Below are 24,821 nucleotides of genomic sequence, written 5' to 3'. Positions count from 1 at the left end.
CGGTGACCGACAACAAGCTTACATCCAACATTTGTCTGAATGTCCGATCGTGTGTACGCTGCATTTCAGTATCCATTACATTAGGTGAAAAAGATTTGATACTAGACCATATTGTAGATCATTCTGAGTAATCTATAGTACAATCCAGGTATTTTTCCCATTTAACTACACAAGATGGTAAAATAGCATCAGATTTTTATAAGCATTTGAGAGTATATTGTTGATATAAGGCCTTTAGCATGAGGGTCTCCTATGCATGTGTTTTCAAATTTTAGAGAGATTGTCTAAAGTATTATTGTCAAAGAGATGGGTGTAAAAATTCTTGACTTGAAGGAATAAACAAAATAGTTCAGATTGAGGAAGCCCGAATGATTAACATAAATCTGGAAAGGAACGCATTGTTTTTAAAACGATATTGTGTAAGCATGTAATGCCTGTTTTGGACCAGGCCTGAAAAGATCTGGGAGTTATCCATGCTGGGTAAAAAGCCAGGTTTTTGAGAAAAGGAAAGAAGTGGATTGTGTGTTGATTGTAGTCCGTGTGAGGTTTTGTCTATCCCAAATAGAGAAGGAATGTTTAGTGATTGGGTTCTGTATAGTCTTACGATCTATTGGACGTAACCACAAGATATTATGTATGGAAAGAGGGTCACAATCTATTGCTTCAATGATTACCCATAGGGGAATTTCTACAGTAGTGTGATATTTTGTTAATTGAGCAGCCTAATAGTATAATGAAAAGTTCGGAAATCCTAGCCCACCATGAGTTTTGGGAAGGTATAACGTTTCTTTTGGTAAGCGTGGTTTGAGTTTCCCCCAAGCAAATTGTATTCATTTTTGTTGTATGATTTTAAGGAAATAAGCAGGAACACGTATACAAGAAACGTATACACGTATACAAGAAACAAGTATAAGAATTTGGGGAGTATAGTCATTTTTATTATATTTATTTTCCCAAACCATGCGATAGGTAAGGATGACCATTTTAAAAGCAGATTTGTAGTTTGTTTCAGTAAAGTTGGATAATTGGCGGTAAATAAATCAAGGTAATTGGCAGTGAGCTGGATACCTAAATAAGGGATACTGTGTGTAGCCCATTTAACCTCCCTGGCGGTATGATTATGTCGGATTTTAGGTGCTGAAAGTGGTACAATTATTTTGCATGGAAATTTGGCGTTTTTCATTGTAGGCCTGTGATTCTTAGAAATAACACACTTATATCTGTCCAAACCAGAGTCTAGTAGACATCCCAGGTGTGATAAAGTTTGAAACACAAAATCATAAATTATAATATAATAAATAACTATAAATAATTATACCAAATAATATAATAATAATAAAAAATATCCAATAATGTAATCAAATCAAAAACACTGAAATTTGCTCAGTTGCAGAATTGTCGCTGTCATTACTGTTCAGTATTTGATGACGGATCTCCGCACAAATCACTATCGCTCAATTCTGATTCTAATTTATTATCGCTGTCACTAGCTGCTCTAAAATCACTTTTGATGTAAAGGGACAGTTTTGGTCGCTATGGACAATCTCCAGTTTCCAGGCAGAAAGAACAGTTTTTATAATATAAAACTGCATGCAGGGCACTGGAGAAACCACTAGGGATAAAAGGGAGGTGAAATAATTACATACAGTAATGTATATGTATGTATGTTCTCCATTACAGTTTCAGAAATACCTCTAATGTGCAGATTAGAACGTCTAGCACAGATTTCATAGTACTCCAGTCTTGTCTGTAGTATTTAATTTTCTTTCTTGAGATTTTTAATTTCTGTAGAACAATTTACAGTATAATTTTCTATGTCATCTACTCTGATTTCAAGTGTTGACCCAGTTCTCTAATCTCTTTAGTGAGGCTAGTTGTAATATGATCTGATGTGCATTTTAATGCTTTCTGAAGCATTTTATCTATTTGTTGTAACAAAGCTGGTGAAGCTATTTCATCCTTAGGAGCATCCTCCAAATGTACACTGTCGAAGTCTGAATTACTTGACAGTTTGTGAGGAATCATGTGCTTTTGAAAGCTTAGCAGTGCTGCTGGAATTTCCTGAGGCAGACGGCTGCAACGCCTTTTTTGTTTTATTCTGAGGTGGCGCTGCTTTGTTAAATTGGGGCTTCATTTTTAGCCTAGGACCCCCCCGGGGATGAATCCTCCTAGGCCAGGAATACTGTGGGCACAGGTGGGTAATGTTTGAGTGTGGGTGTTTAGCGTACACCCGTCGTTATATGGCTTTACCATTCTCCAGGTAGCGGAGCTTCAAGCAGGCATGTCCGCTCTGTGCATGTGCCCCCACTAAATATGTTTCTATGTCTGTTGCTTTGTAATAAATTAGGGATCCATTTTCATATTAACCTTATGCCTTCCATCTTGTTATGAATCTTACATGCACTGATCTATACAGTGGATATAGAAAAGAATCGCCTCCTTTAAAATAATCACATTTTGTTGCTTTGCAGCCTGACATGAAGACAGACAGACAGTTTTTTGTTTTATCCAGCTGTATTTACTCAGTGCAACTTATGCCATCCAAGTGAAAGATATAACAACAACATGTCATAAAAAAATTAAATACAAAAACAGAATCATGGCATTGGAAAAGATCACCCACTTATCTCAATATTTTGTTAAACCACCTTCTGCTTTAATTACAGCCTTTATTCTATTGGGATATGTCTCTACTGACTTTGCAAATCTAGACTTTGCAATATTTGCCCACTCTTATTTGCAGAACTGCTCAAGTTCAGTTAAATTTGATGGTGTCCATTTGTGAACTGCAGTCTTCAAGTCATTCCATCGATTTTTAATGGGGTTTAAGTCTGGGCTCTGCTAGGCCATGCAAGGACATTCACCTTTTTCTCCTTCAACCACTGTTAGCTCATTTTTTCTGTATACGTTGGGTCATTGTCATGTTGGAAAGTAAACCTTCTTCCCATTGACTACTTTCTGGAAGAGGGGAGCAGATTTTCCTCAACAATTTGATATTTTACCCCATTAATTTTTCTTCTATCCTGACAAGTGCTCCAGTCCCTGCTGCAGAGAAACACCCCCATAACAGGATATTACCACCTTCGTGCTTTGCTGTAGGAATGGTGTTATTTGGACAGAGAGCTGTATTGGCTTTCTTCTAATAATTCAAATCAGGTAATGATTAAGCACAGGTCAGATGTGTGAAATGCATCTACGTCACTAATACCTGGTGTCCACGGTGCATCTTGGTGGTTTTCAATAAAAGGCATTTTGTTTTGGAACTCTCGGATGTGCAGCCATTTCTTCTTTTCTCAAGTTTGTACGGAGGTGGGCCGGGGCTAGCACTCCTACTTGGTTCCAATTGAGGTTTTGCACACACCTGGAGCAGCGGATTCCTTTTCTCTTGACTTGGCTTTCTGCCAGACATATAATTTGACCTCAACACCAAACAATATGTCTGGCAGGAATCCAATTCAAATCAATTTTAGCCTCCTCTCACCGCTTTAGATGCGCCTTGAAGATTCTGAGGCCACATGGAAAAAGGTGTTATAGTCGGATGAGACTAAAATTTAATTATTTGGCCTCAACACCAAATGATATGTCTGGCAGAAATCCAATACAGTCATGGGACGTATAGTGTCTCCTTGGGAGCGCTGCCCACTGAAAGTAAGGGGGCCTGAACTACAGCCCCCACTAAAGCCTGCAGAAGGAGGGGAAAGAGCTGCATTTTACCAGACTGTAGAGGACACAGCTGCCTCTTGCTGGAGGGTGCACAATGCTGTTCAGGGTGCACCAGCACTGCTGCATTTTGGCAGCCAGAGCAGGATCCACAGTGCTGAGTTCACGAGTGACATGAGCCAGAGTCACCTGGGTGCAGAGCAGAGAGTGGACTAATTGCTACGTGCATAGGCGTGCGCAAGGGGTGTGCCTGGTTTACTATGCTTCCATCTGGGAATGAACAGGAAGTCAGCACAGAGCACTACTCATTCATTCACTGCCCCATGCAGCTGAGGCTGCAGAGAAAGGCATGTGTGTTTGAGCTTTGGGGTGCACACCCTAATGCAATAGGCTGCGCACATCTATGGCTACGTGTGATCGGATAGTAAGCTACATTATTGCTGGGGCTGGTGAGCTGCTGCTGGAGGAAGGGATTTACTATCTGCTGCTAGAGAAAGGAAACCGAGCCCTTTAGAAATTGACCATACAGCTATCTAGTAGCCTTTTTTGCTGCCTGCAGGTATGACTGGGACTGTACTCATGTGCACCAATGGTACAACTGGGCCCTAAAGCTAGCTATCTGAAGAGTTAGGACTAAAGACTGCCTATTTACAGCTGATACACAGAGAACTTTACCTACTGCTTATGCTAAGAGCTACCACTCAGGGGACATTGCACTATATTCTAACCATTCTCTTAGGGCGCGCTCTAAATTAATTATAGTACTGTTATTTACGTTGCAGTTAAGGCTTATATGCACTGTTTATTGCTGATTTTGTTGATATATGAGCAAAATCCAGTGTAGTGGTACAGAATTCTATTCTAAGTTACGTTACCCTGGCATAGTTAATATACTATCTTCTGTGTCCTCACTTATGTTTAAACCACTATTTAGTCTAACCCATACCAATACATTGAGTTCCATTACCACTAAACGGCCTTGTGTCTTTTTTTTCCTGGTTCTAATTCACAGCCAAGTTAAAGGTATCTAAGTTTGTGTTCTTTTATATGCTTGCAGTGACTTTCATTTAACCAGGTGTGTCAGAGGGGCTGAGGTTATTCTTTGAGTTGAGGCGCAGAAGAGAAAACCCAAATTACCAAACGGCTCCTTCAGGGGTAGCATGACATACAGTATATACAGCAGTGGCGGCTGGTGAAGTTTTAGGATGGGGGGCGCCAGACCCCGCCGTTCCTTTTTGACCCCTCAAATGGGCGTGGTTTCAGCGAAATAGTGGGCGTGGCTCTAAGGTGGTGTGGTTAGCGTCTGAGATGAACGAGGGATGGAGGGAGAGGGATGGAGGGACAGCAGCCTGTGTCACATCAAATGCAGCCTCCTGTGTTCCCCAAATGCAGCCTCTTGTGTTCCCCAAATGCAGCCTCTTGTGTCCCCCAAATGCAGCCTCTTGTGTCCCCCAAATGCAGCCTCTTGTGTCCCCCAAATGCAGCCTCTTGTGTCCCCCTAAATGCAGCCTCTTGTGTCCCCCTAAATGCAGCCTCTTGTGTCCCCCTAAATGCAGCCTCTTGTGTCCCCCTAAATGCAGCCTCTTGTGTCCCCCTAAATGCAGCCTCTTGTGTCCCCCTAAATGCAGCCTCCTGTGTCCCCCTAAATGCAGCCTCCTGTGTCCCCCTAAATGCAGCCTCCTGTGTCCCTTAAATGCAGCCTCCTGTGTCCCCCAAATGCAGCCTTGTCTGTGTCACATCGAACAACCCCCCCCCGGAGCACAGCGGTACTACTTACCTTGCTGTGTGTTGTCCTCTCCTGTCCTGCGGTGTCCTCTTCCACAGCGGCGATGGAGAGGTCTGTCCGTTCCTCTCATAGTACTTCCTGTTTCCTTTCTCCAGGGTGCAATGGGAGAATGAAAACAGGAAGTGACATCAAACTGAGATGTCAATCAAACCGCCCGGCTGTAGTATTATATACTACAAGCGCCGGGCGGAAGCTACTCCGCGCTTTGGAAAGCGCCGCAAGGCAGGCTAAACGCCCGCAAATTAAGCGTCACGTCTGCAATCTTGTGATTGCATAGATGTGGCGCTTCTCATAAGTGCACTGTGTCCGGCATCGCACTGTATCTGGTGTCCGAACACAGTGCACTTAAGGCCCTTTTTTGTATATTATTTTTTTTTTTTTTTTTTTTAAGGGCCAGTATTAAAAAATTTTTTTTTTTTTGACTGCCTGGGCCCATATGCCCCCTATGGACGGGCCGCCACTGAATACAGTGCTGAGGATAAATGAGTACACCCCTTTTGAAAAGTACGATTTTAATCAATATCTTAATAAACACAAGAACACTTTACAAAATGTTGACAAAACTGAGTTTTATAGAACATTCGTTCAGCTCATTTACATGAAAGTAAGGTTAATAATATAACTCAGATTACACATTCTTCAGTTTTACTCAAATTAGTTGATGCAAAAATGAATACACCCCACAACAAAAACTACTACATCTAGTATTTTGTATGACCTCCATGATTTGTAAGGACAGCACCAAGTCTTCTAGGCATGAAATGAACAAGTTGGCGACATATTGCAACATCTATCTTTTTTCCATTCTTCAAGCACGACTTCTTTTAGAGCCTGGATGCTGGATGGAGAGTGATGCTCAAAGTATCGCTTCAGAATTCCCCATAGGTGATTGATTATGTTCAGATCAGGAAACATACTTAGCCACTAAAAATGCAACAGTGGCCTGAGATGTGTGTTTTGAATCATTGTCATGTTGGAAAAGTTGACCAAGGGCACAGAGTGATGGTAGCATCTTCTCTTTGAATATAGAGCAGCTCCCCGACACCAGCAGCACTCATGTAGCCCCACAGAAGGACACTACCACTACCATGTTTTACTGTAGGCACCATGCATTTTTCTTTGTACTCCTCACCTTTGCGACGCCATACAGTTTTGAAGCCATCAATTCCAAAAACATTTATCTTGGTCTCATCACTCCAGAGTACACAGTCCCGGTAGTGTTCTTCTTTTTCAGCATGGACCCTGGCAAATTCTAGGTGGGCTTTTTTATGCATGGGCTTTAGGAGAGGTATCCTTCGTGGACAACATCCATGCATGCCATTCCTCTACAGTGTATGCCGTATTGTGTCATGGAAAACAATCACCCCAGTTTGGCTTTCTACTTCTTTAGCTGACTGCAGTGAACTTGCATGGCAATTTTCTTCAACCCTCCTCATCAGAAGACGCTTGTATCGAGGCGTTAACTGCTGTGGATGACCTGGACGTCTCTGTGAGATGGTTGCAGTTCCATCTTTGTTAGATTTTTGTGTCACTTTTGCTACAGTATTCTGACTGATAAGTAAAGCTTTGCTGATCTTCTTGGAGCCTTCACCTTTCTTGGGTAAAGAAATTATTTTCTTTCTCAGGCCTTGTGACATGTCACTTCCATGTGGTGCCATGGCTGACAGCATGAAATAGGAAGGGGTTTTCTTTAAGTAACGCCCTTTTATAATCAACTGTCTGCTGGACACCTGTTTAATGAATAATTGGACTCATGTATAGTTGAATTCTTGTTTAAAATTTAGCTTTGCTCCTAAGACTTTCATTGGAGTATATTCAATTTTGTAACATGATCTTGAATGAATTTGTTAGGAAAAATACTTTTTTGTGTGTGCAAATTAACAAATATTGGTTGCAATCAGTGGCCCGCATTTGTGGGAGTATTTTGTAGCACAGTGTCCCGAAGAAAATGTTGATTCTGAAAAGAAAGTTAAAGGTTTTCTGACCAATCTGTTGGTGTTTACTCAATTATGCTGAGCAGTGTGTGTGTGTATGTGTATATGTGTATGTATGTATGTATGTATGTATGTATATATATATATATATATATATACACACAGTGCTTTGCAAAAGTATTCACCCCCTTGGCATTTTTCATGTTTTGTTGCCTCACAACCTGGAATTAACATGGATTGATTGAGGATTTGCATAATTTAATTTACAGAACATGTCCACAACTTTGAAGATTTTTTTTTTTATTGTGAAGCAAACAACAAATAGGACAAAATAACAGAAAAAGTCAATGTGCATGACTATTCACCCCCTAAAGTCCACAGTTTGTAGAGCCACCTTTTGCGGCTATCACAGCTCCAAGTCACTTTGGATAAGTCTCTATGAGCTTACACATCTTACCACTGGGATTTTTGCCTATTCCTCCTTGCAAAACTGCTCCAACTCCAAGTTGGATGGTTTGCACTTGACCACAGATTTTCTATTGGATTGAGGTCTGGGCTTTGACTAGGCCATTCCAACACATTTACATGTTATCCCTTAAACCACTCAAGTGTTGCTTTAGCATTGTGTTTGGGGTCATTGTCCTGCTGGAAGGTGTACCTCCGTCCTAGCTTCAAATCACACACAAAGTGGTACAGGTTATGCCCAAGAATATCCCTGTATTTAGCACCATCCATCTTTCCCTCAACTCTGACCAGTTTCCCAGTCCCCACTGCTGAAAAACATCCCCAGAGCATGATGCTGCCACCACCATGTTTCACTGTGGGGATGGTGTTCTTTGGGTGATGTGATGTGTTGGGTTTGCGCCAGACATAGCGTTTTCTTTGATGTCTGAAAAGTTACATTTTAGTCTCATCAGACCAGAGCACCTTCCTCCATACATTTTGGGAGTCTCCCACATGCCTTTCCGCAAACTCAATGTGCCATTTTGTTTTTTGTTGAAAGTAATGGTTTTCTTCTGGCCACTCTGCCATAAAGCCCAACTCTATGGAGCGTACGGCTTATTGTCGTCTTATGTACAGATACTCCAGTCTGTGCTGTGGAACTCTGCAGCTCCTCCAGGGTTACCTTAGGTCTCTGTGCTGCCTCTCTGATTAATGCCCTCCTTGCCTGGTCCGTGAGTTTTGGTGTGCGGCCGTCTCTTGGTAGGTTTGCTGCTGTGCCATGTTCTTTCAATTTGGTTATGATAGCTTTGATGGTGCTCCTAGGGATCATCAAAGATTTGGATATTTTTTTCTAACCTAACCCTGACTTGTACTTCTCAACAACATTGTCCCTTACTTGTTTGGAGAGTTCCTTGGTCTTCATGGCAGTGTTTGGTTAGTGCCTCTTGCTTAGGTGTTGCAGCCTCTGGGGCCTTTCAAAAAGATGTGTATATGTAATGACAGATCATGTGACACTTAGATTGCACACAGGTGGACATCATTTCACTAATTACATGACTTCTGAAGGTAAGTGGTTGCACCAGAGCTTTTTATGGGCTTCATAACAAAGGGAGTGAATAGATACGCACATGCCAATTATCATTTTTTTATTTCTGAAAGATCTATTTATGTATATATTTTTCTAATTTTACTTCACCAACTTAGACTATTGTGTTCTGATCCATCACATATAATTCAGATTAAAAAAACATTGAAGTAAAGGCTGTAATGTAACAAAATAGGTAAAAAGCAAGGGGGGCAAATACTTTTGCAGGGCACTGTATATATGTATATATGTATGTGTATATATATATATATATATATATATATGACAGTACTTTGACGAGAAGGAGGGAACACCCCAAAAGCCTGTCTTGAAAATATGGTTGTTAGTGGAAATAAAACAGTACCATGGATAGTACTCAGTAGTTTTTGTTGTCCTTAATTTATCCACTGCTATATGTACTGAGACTGTCATAACTATAGAGTAAGGACCACGGTAGACGGTGGAGCCTTGGCGGTGCACTGCAGCTTTCACATATACAGGTACATCTAAAAAAAAATAGAATATCATCAAAAAGTTCATTTATTTCAGTAATTAAATTCAAAAAGTGAAACTAATATTTTATATAGATGTGTTACAAACAGAGTGATATATTTCAAGCATTTTTTTTCTTTTAATTTTGATAATGATGGCTGACAGTTAGTGAAAACCCAAAATTCAGTATCTCACAAAATTAGAATATTACATAAGACCAATAAAAAAAAGGATTTTTAATACAGAAATGTTGGCTCACTGAAAAGTATGTCCATGTAGAGTATAGTATGCACTCAATACCTGGTTGGGGCTCCTTTTACATGAATTACTGCATCAATGCGGCGTGGCATGGAGGCGATCAGCCTGTGGCACTTCTGAGGTGTTATGGAAGCCCAGGTTGCTTTGATAGCGGCCTTCAGCTTGTCTGCATTTTTGGGTCGTCTGTCTCTCATCTTCCTCTTGACAGTACCCCACAGATTCACTATGGGGTTTAGGTCAGGCAAGTTTGCTGGCCAATTAAGCACAGTGATACCATGATCATTAAACCAGGTATTGGCACTTTTGGCAGTGTGGGCAGATGCCAAGTCCTGCTGGAAAATGAAATCGGCATCACCATGAAGCTGGTCAGCAGAGGGAAGCATGAAGTGCTCTGGAATTTCCTGGTAGAGGGCTGCGCTGACTTTGGACTTGATAAAGCACAGCGGACCAACACCAGCAGATGACATGGCTCCCCAAATGGTGGAGCATTTTGCATTTCATTTGAAAATCAAGGCCCCAGAGTCTGGAGGAAGAGTGGAGAGACACAGAATTCAAGTTGCATGAGGTTCAGTGTGAAGTTTCCACAGTCAGTGCAGCCCTCTACCAGAAAATTATTTCTTCCCTCTGCTGACCAGCTTTATGGAGATGCTGATTTTATTTTTCAGAAGGACTTGGCACCTACCCACACTGCCAAAAGTATCAGTACCTGGTTTAATGATCATGGTATCACTGTGCTTGATTGGATAGCAAATTTGCTTGACCTAAACCCCATAGAGCAGTGGTCATCAACCCTGTCCTCAGGGCCCACTAACAGGCCAGGTTTGCAAGATAACTGAAATACATCACAGGTGATATAATTTGCTGCAGTATCATTGATTGCAGTATTCTAGTCTGCATCTCCCCAAGGTAATACACAAAACCTGGCCTGTTATTTGGCCCTTAGGACAGGGTTGATGACCACTGCCATAGAGAATCTGTATTGTCAGAGTATTGTCAAGAGGAAGATGAGAGACACCAGACTCAACGACGCAGACAAGCTGAAGGCTGCTATCAAAGCAACCTGGGCTTCCGTAACACCTGAGCATTGCCACAGGCTGATTGCCTCCATGCCACACCGCATTTATGCGGTAATTTATGCAAAAGGAGCCCCAACCAAGTATTGAGTGCATACTATATGTACATAAACATGTCAACATTTCTGTATTAAAAATCCTTTTTTTTTTATCGGTCGTATGTAATATTCTAATTTTGTGAGATACTGAATTTTGGGTTTTCACTAGCTGTCAGCCATCATTATCAAAATTAAAAGAGAAACAATGCTTGAAATATATCACTCTGTGTGTAACGCATCTATATATAATTTATGGATTTCACTTTTTGAATTGAATTGCTGAAATAAATTAACTTTTTGTTGATATTAAAATTTTATGAGATGCACCTGTATGTGCAAACGTGTGCTAAACCCTCTATTTTGTAACGTGAATTGTTAGACAGGGTCAATCTGATTTCTTGCAGGCTAGATGGTAAATGTGCTGGGAAATTTTCTGTGGTTTGTGAAGTTTACTAATACACCAGCAATCATCTCAAATGTTGTTTTACAGGTGCAAAGTATTGTTTTACTGCATTCATATTTTGTTTTTACTCTCCTCAGTGAAAGTGCCTACATCAAGGCAGTATATGATCTCTCCTACCTGACAAATTACAGATTCACCTGCTTACCCTACCACAGTGATTTCATCTTCCACCTAAGTCCTCATGGATTCCGCTACAGAAGAGCTCTGAGGACAGCACATCAGCACACAGGTAAGCATGCTGTCCATATATTACTTGTTTGTGCCCCTAGGGCAGTTTGAACTAAATCAGGCTCAACACAGATCTGCAAATCAAGTTAGCTTAAAGTATAACTAGAGGCAAAGATTTTTTTTTTTTTCATTTTGGATGGAGTAAGGGAGGGTTATAACCCTTGTCAGTTTTCTTTTCTTTTTTTGCCGTCTGTGCACCATTGGGGAAATTTTACTGTCCCATAGCCATAACAGGACGAGAGGAAATCCCTTCAAAGTGAGGGACGTTGGAAGATTTCCTCTGTATTACTGTTCTGGGGACAACCCAAAGTTTGGGGTTTTTTCTTACTTTCGCTTTTGGTGATCATGGTAAAAATGACAAAAAAAGAGAATGAATCTCCCTATTGGGAATACTGACAGGTGTTCTAACCCCTTTCCACTCTAAAACTAAAACATAAATATGTTTTGCCTTTAGTTATACTTAAAAGAAGTATTAAACTAAAAAAAAAAAAAAAAACGCTGAGTGGCAGGGTTTTAAGACAGAAGAGACCCTAATGGTCTCTTCTTTCATAAATGCTTCCCTTTGCCTTTCAATGGTAGTGTACACTGAGCCGCACCTGCTCTGTGCTGTGATGAAGTGCCTACCGTGTGCATGCAGAGTCCATGTTGCTGAACAGAGTGAACCTGGAAAGAAGCCTCAGGATTGAATTGCCCTGAGCACTGGCAGTGTAATGCTGGACAGCATTCTTTGACAGGTAAAGCAGGCCATACATGGAGCAAATTTATTTTCTGCAACCCAGGGGCGTACCTGGATCATTTGGCACTCAGGGCAGATCCTATTTCTGGCATCCCCCCCCCCATTTAAAATGTAAAAACAAGCACAAAAATTTTGTCAATGTAAAAATATGAACTTATGCCCCGTACACACGAGTGGAATTTCCGTCAGAAAAATCTTGGAGGGTTTTTCCAACGGAATTCCGCTCAAGCTTGGCTTGCATACACACGACGGTCACACAAGTTCTCTGAACTTTCGACCTCCAAGAGAGCAGTGATGTACAACACTACGACGAGCCGAGAAAACGAAGTTCAATGCTTCTGAGCCTGCGTCGAACTGTTTCCGAGTATGCATGTTTTTTTTTGTGCGTCGGAATTGCATACAGACAAACGGAATTTCTGTCAAGAACTTTTCCCATCGGAAAAATAGAGAACCAGCTCTCAATCTTTTGCTGGCGGAAATTCAGACAGAAAAAGTTGGATGGAGCATACACACGGTCGGAATATCCGACCAAAAGCTCCCATCACACTTTTTTTTACGGAAATTCCGACTGTGTGTAAGGTGAAAGTGCAATTTGCATTACAGTTGCTCCACAAATATTACATTATGCTCCACCACAAATATTACAGTATACTGCTCCACAAATAGCACAGCATGTCTCCATACCCACCAGCACATCTTTGTACCCTCAGATGACTCCTATACTCCCCACAGAGCCTCTGCCTGCCTCCCTGCACATCGCTGGGCTGCACTGAGAGGAGCGGAGCTGCCAGCCCGCTTCATGGGGACTACTAATGACAAAAATGTTTTACTGCACCCCCCTCAATGTGTGGCACCTGGGCGGACCGCCCCCCCATTGGTACGCCACTGTTGCAACCATGGGTACAGTCAGTGTTGACAGGGGAATCCCTCCCACCGAGCCATTGTCATCTCCTTGGGGGGGGGGGTCCCCACCATGAGAAGACAGTGATTATTACTAGCGGCTATACCAGCAGCTAGCAATAATCTTATGTAAAATCCGGCAGGTTGGTTGTGCCCAAGTTGATTGATCAATTGATCAACTTGGGTACGTTCAGCCTGCCCATACATGGTTGGAATCTCTGCCGGTTCAGCAGGATTCAGACCATCAATGTAGGGTTGCCACCTCATCCCTTTAAACCCGAACACATAATAATTACACAGGTTCTGAGGCTAATTTAATGCAGATAAGGAACCAAGTGAGTTTAATTACCACCTTAATCAGCCACAGAACCTGTGTAATTATTATGTGTTCGGGTTTAAAGGGATGAGGTGGCAACTCTACATCAATGGCCAGCCTAAGTCTGTCATAATGTACTTGCATGTGCTTGCAGTCGCCCTCCACTCTATGCCCTATATTCAAAAGAAACACTTTTTTGAGCATATTCAAGTGTATTTGATCCCATAGGCTTGGGGAGACGAGTGATAGGCACATTTTTATGCCCAAGGGCTTCCTGCCTTCCTATAGTAGAACTGCTCTCGTCCCCCTACTTAGTGCAAGAAACAAACTCCCGAAAAAAATGCCAGTAAGACGCCTAAAGAAAAAAAAAAGGGCTTCAAAGAATACATCTTGTTTACACTCTGCTTAAAGTGTTACTAAACCCATAACAGTAAAATCAGTCTGTATATGCAGTAAAGTATGCTTGTTATACTCACTGTGGGACGTAAGGGGTTAATTCTTTGCATTGTGTAAAAAGGATGTTTGATCCTGTCCTTTCTGATCCTCTCCTTCTGTCTCCAAAACATGTCCGGATAAGACAGAGTTAGTAGAGTCAGGCTGCACATGCTCAGTTTGGTGTGTATTGCATGCTGTGTATTGGGAGGGTGCATGTGATCAACAAAGGGCCAATCAGCACTGTCCAGGCAGAGGGTCAGGGGTCCTTTATCTTAATAGGTCAGCCAGTTCAGTATGAAAACTTTTCCTACAAGCTTTAACCAGTGCTCGGCCAGACACTGATAGAAGTCACAAGACGTGCAATATACTGCTGATAAGAAAAGGTATTTAGCAGTTTATATTTACTATAAAATAATTGCATTCCCATGTTCTGTGTACTGTCGGAGATTGCACAGATGTCCTGTGTGTTTTTGGCTCAGCTTCAGGCCCGAATTCTACAAAAGTTCAACGGACGCCGACGGACCAAATCCAGCGGACAATCCGATCGTGTGTGGGCTTCCCCGGACTTTTCCAGCCGCAAATCTGACGGACTTTAGATTTGAAACATGCTTCAAATCTTTACGTCGTAACTCCGCCGGACCCAGAAATCCGCTCGTCTGTATGCTAGTCCGACGGACAAAAACCAACGCTAGGGCAGCTATTGGCTACTGGCTATCAACTTCCTTATTTTAGTCCGGTGTACGCCATCACGTACGAATCCGTCAGACTTTTGTGTGATCGTATGTAGGCAAGTCCGTTCGTTAGAAAGTCCGCCGCAAGTCCGTCGAAAGTCTGTCGGACGGGCTGTCGGACTTTTGTACCCGAAAAGTCCGACCGTATGTACGCGGCATAAGTGTTCATAGTCTGGGCACTGGAACACTTTAAGGCCCCTTTCACACTTGTGTGACTTTTCCTGGGACTTGGGACTGCAAAGTCGCATTAACAAGTTGTACCCCATGATTTCCAATGAGTACCATTCATATCTGTGCGACTTCAAGTTGCAGCGACTTCAAAGTAGTCCCTGCACTACTTTGGTCCAACTTTAATGCGACTTGAGGTCCATAGACCTCAAGATTACACAGGCATTGTTTCAAGTCGCGTGACTTTCAGGTCGTACAAGTGTGAAAGGGGCCTAAATTAGTTTTTTTTTTTTTTTTTTTTTTTAGAATGTGTTTTTTTCTGACACCTTCATCATTTTGTAGTAGTCACTGTAGCTATACATATTGGTACTATTAGTACTTTTTTAGTATGTATTGGGTATCATTTTTAGTATTATATCGTTTATCAGTGAAATGCTTTAGTATTTTTTAGAATTAGGTCAGTGCAGCTCTCAGTAAGACCCCTTTCACACTGGAGGCGTTTTTCAGGCACTTTAGCGCTAAAAATAGCGCCTGCAAAGCGCCTGAAAAAAGCCTCAGCTGCAAACCCAGTGTGAAAGCCCGAGTGCTTTCACACTGGGGCGCTGCTCTGGCAGGGCGTCACAAACAGTCCTGCCAGCAGCTTCTTTGCACAGTGGAGGAGCGGTGAATACACCGCTCCTGCCCATTGAAAACAATGGGGCAGCGCCGTGATACCGCCGGCAAAGCGCCGCTGCAGCAGCGTTTTGCAGGCGGCTTTAACCCCTTTTCAGCCGCTAGCAGGGGGTTAAAACCACCCGCTAACGGCCAAATAGTGCCGCTAAAACGCAGTTAAAGCGGCGCAAAAAATAGCGCCGCTTTATCGCTGATGCCCTAGGCGGCTCAGTGTGAAAGGGGTCTAAGTCAATGTGACCCCATGTAGTTATTCTACTTAGTTCAGTTGTGTTTTTACCTTTGACACACCTGGACTATACAATCTATGGCATTAATGAACAGGTAATTGTGACACAGATGGTATATAAGGTTGTTAATAATTATCAGGTTGTTTTGTGATCACCTGCAGATATGAGAACTTACAGAAACTCTTTTCATAAGACACTGAAATAGTGTTTTCTACTTTGCAAGTATAAGGACTATTATGTCCTGTGATGACCAAATATGTTCATGGAAACATTGTTTTCTTTTGTTCATGTGATAAAGCCAAATAGATCCCGAAACCAAAGACCAAAGGCATCAAAAGATTACAGGAAATACCCCTGGAATGTTTCATTTTTTTTAACGCTTTATTTTCAAAATAAAAAATTATTTTTACATGTATTTTAAAACATCCAGCACAAATTGGAACAGCACAAATAATACAAGAGAAACCACCCTAAGTTGGGTGAAATAAAAAATGTAAATATACAATACCTTACAGAAGAGAACCTTGTGTCTCATCATACCGAGGAACATGAAGTAAGAAACTTATATAGTATGCATCTAGCCATAAGGATAGGAATACAGGTCACCAGCTAACATAGAAAGCAGTGCAGGTGACCCTACTCATACATCATTAAGGTGGTCACTTCTCCAGACTTCGCCCATCAAATGCTCTGCCTCAGAAAGTTAGGTCTACAAAATACAAAATAAACATTGAAAGAGAAAGTAAAAGCAAAAAAAAAAGACAGTTAAATTTTTATTTTAATAATTGCATAATTGCTCGACATAACTGCTGTAATAAGTAATGCTCTTCAATATAAGGACTACAAGACTGCCTGACCACTGTGATAACATATAACAAGACTGCCTGACCATCGTGCTGAACTTGATATTGCAGTTGGGCAGGCATTCTTGACTTGTATGCCGGAGCGATTTTATTAAAGTGGATGTAAACCCGAAATTTTTTTTTTTTAATATCATACTGTAGAGTATAAGATTTGCTATCATTTGAGCCCAGTCTTGCCACACAGAGTTAATCCATCTCTGAGCAATCCTCTTTTATTGTTCAGTGAGACAATTCTTGACAAACTGAGAAAAACTTTGTCAAATCCTCCCCCTTGCTGGGAGTGACAGGTGATTTACATATCTCATGCACTAGTCTAAGAGACATGCAGTATTTTTTAATTCCCTCCCCCACTCCTTTCTTTAGCAGCTCTGCAAGGATTGGCTGTTCCACACCTCAGCATGATTAGGCATGCTGAAGTCATGTGGTTACTTTCCTGTCTTTTCACTGGATGTTAGAGATCATAGCAGAAGTTCAGTGTAAGAAATACACAGGAGAAAATTCATATTGACAAGGGGAGTGTAGAGGTGGGCGGGGAGTCTACTGACATCACGACTCCACCCACCGAGCTCCAGACAACAGACCCGCCCACAGAATCTGCAGTTTTTCGGGTCTAATAACAGACAGAGGGGAGACATTTGACAGGTAAAGATACATGCAGGAGGCATGTATATCCTTATAGATAACCCCTATGGCAGTAGTTTAGAAAGAATGACATTGGGTTTACATCCACTTAAGAGCAGGATCTCCATTGGATCCTACTTGGTGACTGGAGGTTACCCAGGGCTGCATGTTCCTAGGGCCTCTTTCACTTTATTCATATTGAACTGGTAAAAAAATAATCTACTTCAACCTTGACTTTTAAAAGAGAACTGGTAAAGTAATTCCCAGTTCTCTTGTAATGCCGTGTACACACGAGCGGAATGTCCGACAGAAAAAGTCTGACGGGAGCTTTTCATCGTATATTCCGATCCTGTGTATGCCCCATCGGACTTCTTACGTCGAAAATTCTGACGGACCTAGAAAGAGAACATGTTCTAAATTGCTCTGAAGCAAGTACGAGACGGAAGCTATTGGCTACTGGCTACTGAACTTCCGTTTTCTAGACCCGTCGTATGTGTTGTACGTCACCGCGTTGTGGACGGTCGGAATTTGGTGTGACCGTGTGTATGCAAGACAGCTTGAGCGGAATTCCGTCGGAAAAACCTTCAGAGTTTATTCTGATGGGAAAACCGGTCGTGTGTACAGGGCATAAGAGTCAAGGCTGAGGTGGATTTTTTTTTACTATTTAGTCATCCCTATTATTATTATTATTATATGTATGCTAATTGCTTATAGACCTGCTATGATTAATTCGATAATTTGCATACAGTCGTTTATTTAACGTAGGGAGGGTCGAATAACATTTTAGATAACCTTAAGTAAATAAAGGAATATTTAAACCCAATGTGGTATATCTAACACAAAGCTAGTTTGTGTCAATAATCCATTAACCACTTAAGGCCTGGAAGATTTTCCCCCTTAATGGCCATTTTTTTGAGATACGGCACTGCGTCGCTTTAACTGACAATTGCGCAGTCGTGCGATGCTGTACCCAAACAAAATTTATGTTCTTTTTTTTTCCCCCACAAATAGAGCTTTCTTTTGGTGGTATTTGATCACCTCTGCGGTTTTTATCTTTTGCGCTATAAACAAAAAAAGACCAATTTTGAAATAAAAAACATTTTTTTTTCCTTTTCGCTATAATAAATATCCCCCAAAAAATCTAAAAAAAACTAATTTCTTCATCAGTTTAGGCCAATATGTATTCTTCTACATATTTTTGGTAAACAAAAATTGCATTAAGCGTATACTGATTGTTTTGTGCAAAAGTTATAGCGTCTACAACAATGTTTCTCAACTCCAGTCCTCAAGGCACCCCAACAAATCATGTTTTCAGGCTTTCCATTATTTTGCACAGGTGATTTGATCAGTTTCACTGTCTTTGTAATTACCACAGCTGTTTCATCTGAGGGAAATCCTGAAAACATGACCTGTTGAGGTGCCTTGAGGACTGGAGTTGAGAAACACTGGTCTACAAAAAGGGGATAGATTTATGGCATTTTTATTATAATTTTTTTAACTAGTAATGGCAGTGATCCACGATTTTTAGCGGGACTACGACATTGCGGCAGACAGATCGGACACTTTTGATACTTTTTTGGGACCAGTGACATTTATACAGCGATCAGTGCTATAAAAATGCACTGATTACTGTATAAATGACACTGGCAGGGAAGGGGTTAACACTAGGGGGCGATCAAGGGGTTAAATGTGTTCCCTGGGAGGTGTTTCTAGCTGTGGGGGGAGGGGACTGACTGGAGGAGGAGAGACATGAGAGACATGAGAGATTCCTGATCACTAGGAACAGCAGATCTCTCTCTAACCCCTGTTGGAATGGGGATCTATGTGTTTACATTGGTAGATCCCAGTTCTGGCCCTCTGTGGAGCGATCGCGGGTGGCTGGCGGACATCACGGCCACAAGCATCAGCTCCCCCACCATGCAGCAGGCGTGCACGCGCCTGCTATAGCTCTTAAAGGAGCCGACATACACCTACAGCGATTTGCGGGAATGAGCCGACCTGCCGCAGTATAATGACGGCGACTGGTCCGCAAGTGGTTAAAAGAAAAGAAAAATGCACTGTATTGCCTTTTCTTGTTGTTCATACAGGCAACAAACGGCAACACTAAACTTTATAAAATATCTGTGATTGCATGATATGCGCAGCCTGACCGATTGGATACTGTGCTCAGGGCTGCTGTTAGAAATCACGGGGCCCCATACAGCCTACTGAACAGGGGCAGGAATAGGAAGCGCTCCAATTCTTCCTTCTCATTCACCAACTGAAGCATAATAAACACAGTTTACTTTGCTTCAGTGAATGGACACAGCTGTAAATGGTAGCAATCGCTCACTGTGTTCATTTAGGAAAGGAAGGGGCCAGTAAATGACACATCCACCTTTGTGCCAGCAGGAGCTTCTGGCAGGAGAGAAGAGGAGGGAAGCCCGAAGCACTGCAGGGGGAGGCAGAAGAGGATCAGAGTCTGGAATAAGACAGCACAGCCTGACCTCCTGCTCAGCAGGTGCTGGGCCCCCCTTCTGAACTGATGGGGCTTGGGCCCAGTACCGGACGGCTGGCTGTACTGCCTTATCAGCGGCCCTGACTGTACTGTCACTGCCCAGATCTGAACAGTCAGCACTGTTTCAGTGCAGGTCCCATCAAGGTATCGGGTGTTACCCCTTTCTTCTTCTTGTCAGGCCTCATCACCAATTATAATGTGTTTCATGTATTTCCTTCCAGATAAAGTCATTAAGGAAAGGAAAAAATCACTCAAGGAAAAAAATGAGCTGGAAAAGATCCATCAGAAGAGACATTTGGACTTTCTTGATATTCTTCTCTGTGCTAAGGTAATTTTTTTTCTACCTTCCGGGTGTAGCCAGTGCCATATACTGTTTATATTATAAAAATAAAACCTATGCTGATTTCCACCTTATGCTTTTGAAGGTATTAAGACAGTCGCATACAAGACTGCCTGGATAAGAGAAGAACATGATTTTGCAAACTAAGGCTACCATACAATAAGTTATGTTATACATTCAATTAAAAAAAAAATTAAATGTCCATCAATTGTTTAGGAATGCAGCAATTTATGTTGTTTAGATTTTAATAAAGTAAGCATGTACAGTGGATATAGAAAAGAATCATCCCGCTTTAAAAAAAAAAAAAAATCACATTTTGTTGCTTTGCAGCCTGAAATGAAGACAGACAGTTTTTGTTATATGCAGCTGTATTTACTTAGAACATCCAAGTGAAAGATATAACACCAACATGTCAGGAAAAAAAAAAAAACAGATTCACTGAGCTGGAAAAGGGATCACCCCATTGTGTCAGTATTTTGTTGAACTACCTTTTGCTTTAATTACACCCTTTAGTCTGTTGGGATTTATCTCTACTAACTTTGCACACCTAGACTTTGCAATATTTACCCACTCTTTGCAGAACTGCTCAAGTTCAGTTAAATTTGATGAATAACTGTTTGTGGACTGCAGTCTTCAAGTCATTCCACAGATTTTCAATGGGGTTTAAGTCTGGTCTCTGTGTAGGCCATGCAAGGACATTCACCCTTTTCTCCTTCTGGTACAATGTTTTTTATTGAAATATAAAAAAAAAGGGGGAAAAACCCCCTGATAATGAGTTCCCACGCAGGGGATATGTACAGAAACATAAGAAGGAGGTTTACATAAAAGCACATAATGAACATTTTTTAAAGTACATTATATCAATCTGACATTGACCCGTCAGCCAGGGCCGGCGGTCAGTGCGCTATGCCCAAGCCGTAAGGCCCAGGGGCTAAGGCGGACAAAAACGAGCGGAGTTGTCCGCAAAACAGGGTAGGGGGAGACAAACAAGCATGAGAAGGGAGGAAGGAAGAGAGAAGAGAGAAAAAAAAAAGGGGGGGAGGGGAAGAGTGGAGAAAAAGAACACATGTACAACAACAGAGGGGGAAGGAGGAGGAGATATATGAGTAGAACAGAGAGCGGCGGGCGAGAGGCCCAGAAAAAGAGAGGAAGAGAGGGGACAAAAGAGGTCCCTCATGCTGGAGGCTAGTACAAGTTGGACCTACAGACCTAGACTAGTCGGATTTAGATTGGGGAGTGTGTAGGACCACCACGGGGCCCATACCTTAAGGAATTTAGCATGGGAGTCGTGGAGGATGCTGGACATTTTTTCGTGAATCATGAGGGTCGTCAAGGAATTCTTCACCTCTGCGAATGAGACCGAGGGTTTTTTCCAAGCCCTCGCTATTGTTCGTTTAGCGGCAATGAATAAGTATGTAGCTAGTTTTTGTTGATGAGAAAAGAGGCCCGGGAGCGGGCAATGGAGTAATGCAAATTTGGGGTCTTTGCGAAAGGGAGCATGAAATAGGGAGGAGAGTAGACCAAAGACCCTTGACCAGAAGCCTATAAGACGGGGGCAGGACCACCACGTGTGCAGTTCATCTCCTCGTTGACCGCAACCCCTAAAGCATCTGTCGTTGTATGATGGGTTTGATTTGGCGATACGGGCTGGAACCCAATACCAGCGCAGGAGGACCTTATAGGCCGCCTCCAACGTGGCAGTGTTAAAGGAGCATTTTGCTATGCTGGACCAGGCCTTACTCCAATCTGCGAGATCTATGGGGGATAGGTCGCGTTCCCATTTGAGCGTGTAGGAAAGGGAAGTGGAATTGTTGCCGGCAGTTAGTAAGGAGTATATCATGGAAATGGTGCCACGAGCACCTGGGCAATGTTGGCAGGAGTGTTCGAAGGCAGTCATTTGGTATGGAAAGGAGCCCAGGCGTCGAAGGGAGGTTATCCAATGTCGTAGTTGGATATAGCGGAAAAGTTCGGCAGGTGGAGCTTCATGGGTCTCTCGAAATGAGGACCACGTGGGAATAGTGCGGGTATGAAGGAAGTGGCGAACCAGGGAAAACCCATGGGTGGGCCACCATGAGAAAATGTGGGGTTGTTCTAGGCCAGGTGGAAACATAGGGTTATTCAAGAGGGGAAGCAGTGGCAAAAATGGGGACATAAGCTTGCCCGAGTATCGTATCGAGTCCCATAATTTCAGACTGTGTATCATAAGGGGGCTGGCAGAAGGCGGTCGCATTTTAGGGGGTAGCCACAATAGTGCGGAGATGGGGACAGGCGCGCAATTGGGTACCTCCAGGAGAACCCATAAGGGGATATCAGAAGTGGCGTGGAGCATGGAGAGTTGGGAAATTTGGGCTGCTTGGTAATATTTTGCAACGTTCGGAACTCCTAGCCCACCCTGTAACCTATGAGCATAGAGCGTAGAGCGGGAAACCCTGGGGCGTTTATGTGCCCAGATAAAGGCAAGAAGTCTGTTCTGAAGCAGCCTCAGATAGAAGGCAGGGACCTGGACAGGAAGGGTTCGGAAGAAATAAAGAATCTTCGGAAGGATGGTCATCTTGACCGCATGGATCCGTCCGATCCAGGATAAGGAGGGGAATTGCCAAGATGACATGAGAGTAGTAGTTGTATGTAAGAGTGGGTAGTAGTTGGCGGAGAAAAGGGAAGCGTAAGAGGGGGTCAGCTTGACGCCCAGATAGTCTAGGGAAGAGCTTGCCCAGCGGTAAGGAAAGGAAGATTGGAGGTGTAAGATTAGGGGGTCTGGGAGAGTTACATTCAGGGCGGTAGTTTTGTGTGGGTTAATACGGAGGCCGGAGATGGTTGAAAAGCGTGTGAGAAGGGCCTGGAGATTTGGTAGGGTGGTGATGGGATTGGTGAGGGTCAAGAGGGCATCATCAGCGAACATATTCAATTTATAGTTGTCACCTGCATAAGGGATGCCCATGATATTAGGGTCTGCCCTAAGGGCAATAGCTAGCGGCTCGAGGGCAAGAACAAAAAGGACTGGGGATAGAGGGCAGCCCTGCCTCGTTCCCCTAGAGATAGGGAAAGAGGGTGAGAGGCAACCAGCATAACGAACTGAGGCAGAGGGGGTGGAATAAAGGGCCGACAGCCATGACAGAATTGAGTCGCCAAAGCCCCAACGTTGTAGTACGTAGCGTAGATAGTCCCATGAGAGGGTATCGAAAGCTTTATATATGTCAAGAGAGAGGAGAAAGCCTGGGATTTTGCGTTGTTGTAGTAGGGTGATTAAGTGGACAACCTTCCGGACATTGTCCCCCGCCTGACGGCCAGGTACGAAGCCCACCTGGTCTCTGCGAACCAAGGAGCGCAAATATTTGTTAATGCGAAAGCACAGGATTTTCCCCAAAAGTTTCACATCTTCATTTAATAGGGAAATTGGGCGAAACGCCTGGGGTTCGTGAGCCTCCTCAGTGGTCTTAGGAATCATGGAGATATGAGCTCGCAAAGAGTCCGAGGAGGGCAGCGCACCTTGTTTCATGCTATTAAAGTAGGCCGTCAGGTGGGGGAGCAAGAGGGGAGAGAGTTTGCGATAATATAGTCCGGTGAAGCCATCTGGGCCCGGGGCCTTTGAAACACGAATACCCTTGATGGCCTGAGCTACCTCCAGTTCAGTAATGTCAGCGTTTAGAGTCGCACAGGCTGTTGAGGAGAGAGGCGGTAGATGAAGGTCACGGAAGAAGTCGTCCGCGAGATTGAGAGGGAAGGGGGAAGGTTTGCTATAAAGCGAGGCTAAAAAGTCTGCCAGGGCCGCAGTGACTTTGCTCGGATCCGAAGTGAGGTCTCCGTTGGCAGCACGAAGGCGGATTGGCTTATGGCTGCGAGAGGTAGCGTTGAGTTTTTTAGCCAACATTGCGCCCGGTTTATTTGCGCAGGAACAAAATTTATGTTTAGTCCACCGCAAGGCCTTTTCGGCTTGGTCGGAGGCCAACAAGTCTAATTCGGCAGCTAGGGTATCCCTAGCTTTCCTGTTTGCTAGCGAGGGGTGGGATTTCCATTCCGCATCCGCGTAGGCCAAAAGAACTGTAAGTTCCCGGGTCCGCTTTTCTTTATGGCGTTTGCGGATGGATGCCAGTTGAATGCAGTGGCCTCTCATGGTAGCCTTGTGGGCCTCCCAAAGAGAGATGGGCGAGGACACGGAGCCTACATTTTCTTTAAAGAAGGTTTGGAGTCGTGTCTGGATCTCAAGAAGGGCATCTTGTGTTGTAAGGAGTGAGTCATTCAGTCGCCATTGGAAAGTAGGGCGCGTCAGACCTGAGAAGGTAAATGAGAAAACAATGGGATCATGATCTGACCACACGGAAGGGGGGATCGTAATTTTGTGGATATTAGAGATGTGGCGTAGAGGAACAAAAACGTGGTCGATCCTACAAAAGCTATCATGCGGGCTAGAATAGTAGGTGAAGTCGCGATCGCGGGGATGGAGCTCCCGCCAGGCATCCACCAGGCCATGGGATTGTAAAAGAGATCTCATCTGTTCCTCCACGACCGAATCATGGGAGGGGGAGGAACCAGACGAGTATTTCCTGTCTACCGAGGAATCTAGAGCTACGTTTGTGTCACCCATCAAAATGAGGGTCCCAGAGCTATGTTGGGAAACGACCTTGAGAAGGTGGGAGAAGAATTTATGTTGGAAGCGGTTGGGGGCATAGTACCCAACTAGTGTTACATTCTGGCCATTTAATGTGCCCTGGAGTAGCAGGTATCTACCGGTTGGATCCGCTATCTCTTTGGAGCATGAAAATAGAAGATTGCGTCTAAAGGCTATGAGAACCCCCCTCTGCTTTTCGGGGGCGGAAGCCTGAAAAAATGTAGGAAAGTGAGAGGAAACATATTTTGG

The 24,821-nt window shown here is 43.1% G+C and overlaps 1 protein-coding gene across 2 annotated transcripts in view; it reads left to right on the top strand.

The window, feature by feature from the left end:
* The window catches only part of LOC141103705 (cytochrome P450 4B1-like), a 100,118-nt gene that overhangs the window by 40,928 nt on the left and 34,369 nt on the right, over positions 1 to 24,821 (top strand). For both annotated transcript variants that reach the window (XM_073593597.1, XM_073593598.1), the window contains exons 6-7: positions 11,310 to 11,461; positions 19,848 to 19,954. In XM_073593597.1, the coding sequence (XP_073449698.1) occupies positions 11,310 to 11,461; positions 19,848 to 19,954 (259 nt within the window). The remainder of the gene's footprint in view (positions 1 to 11,309; positions 11,462 to 19,847; positions 19,955 to 24,821) is intronic.

This window comes from Aquarana catesbeiana, linkage group LG07 (genome assembly GCF_042186555.1).
Source record: "Aquarana catesbeiana isolate 2022-GZ linkage group LG07, ASM4218655v1, whole genome shotgun sequence".
NCBI classification, from domain to species: Eukaryota; Metazoa; Chordata; class Amphibia; order Anura; family Ranidae; genus Aquarana; species Aquarana catesbeiana.
Note: the sequence above shows the minus strand (reverse complement) of the source record. Positions and strands in the feature narration are given on the sequence as shown.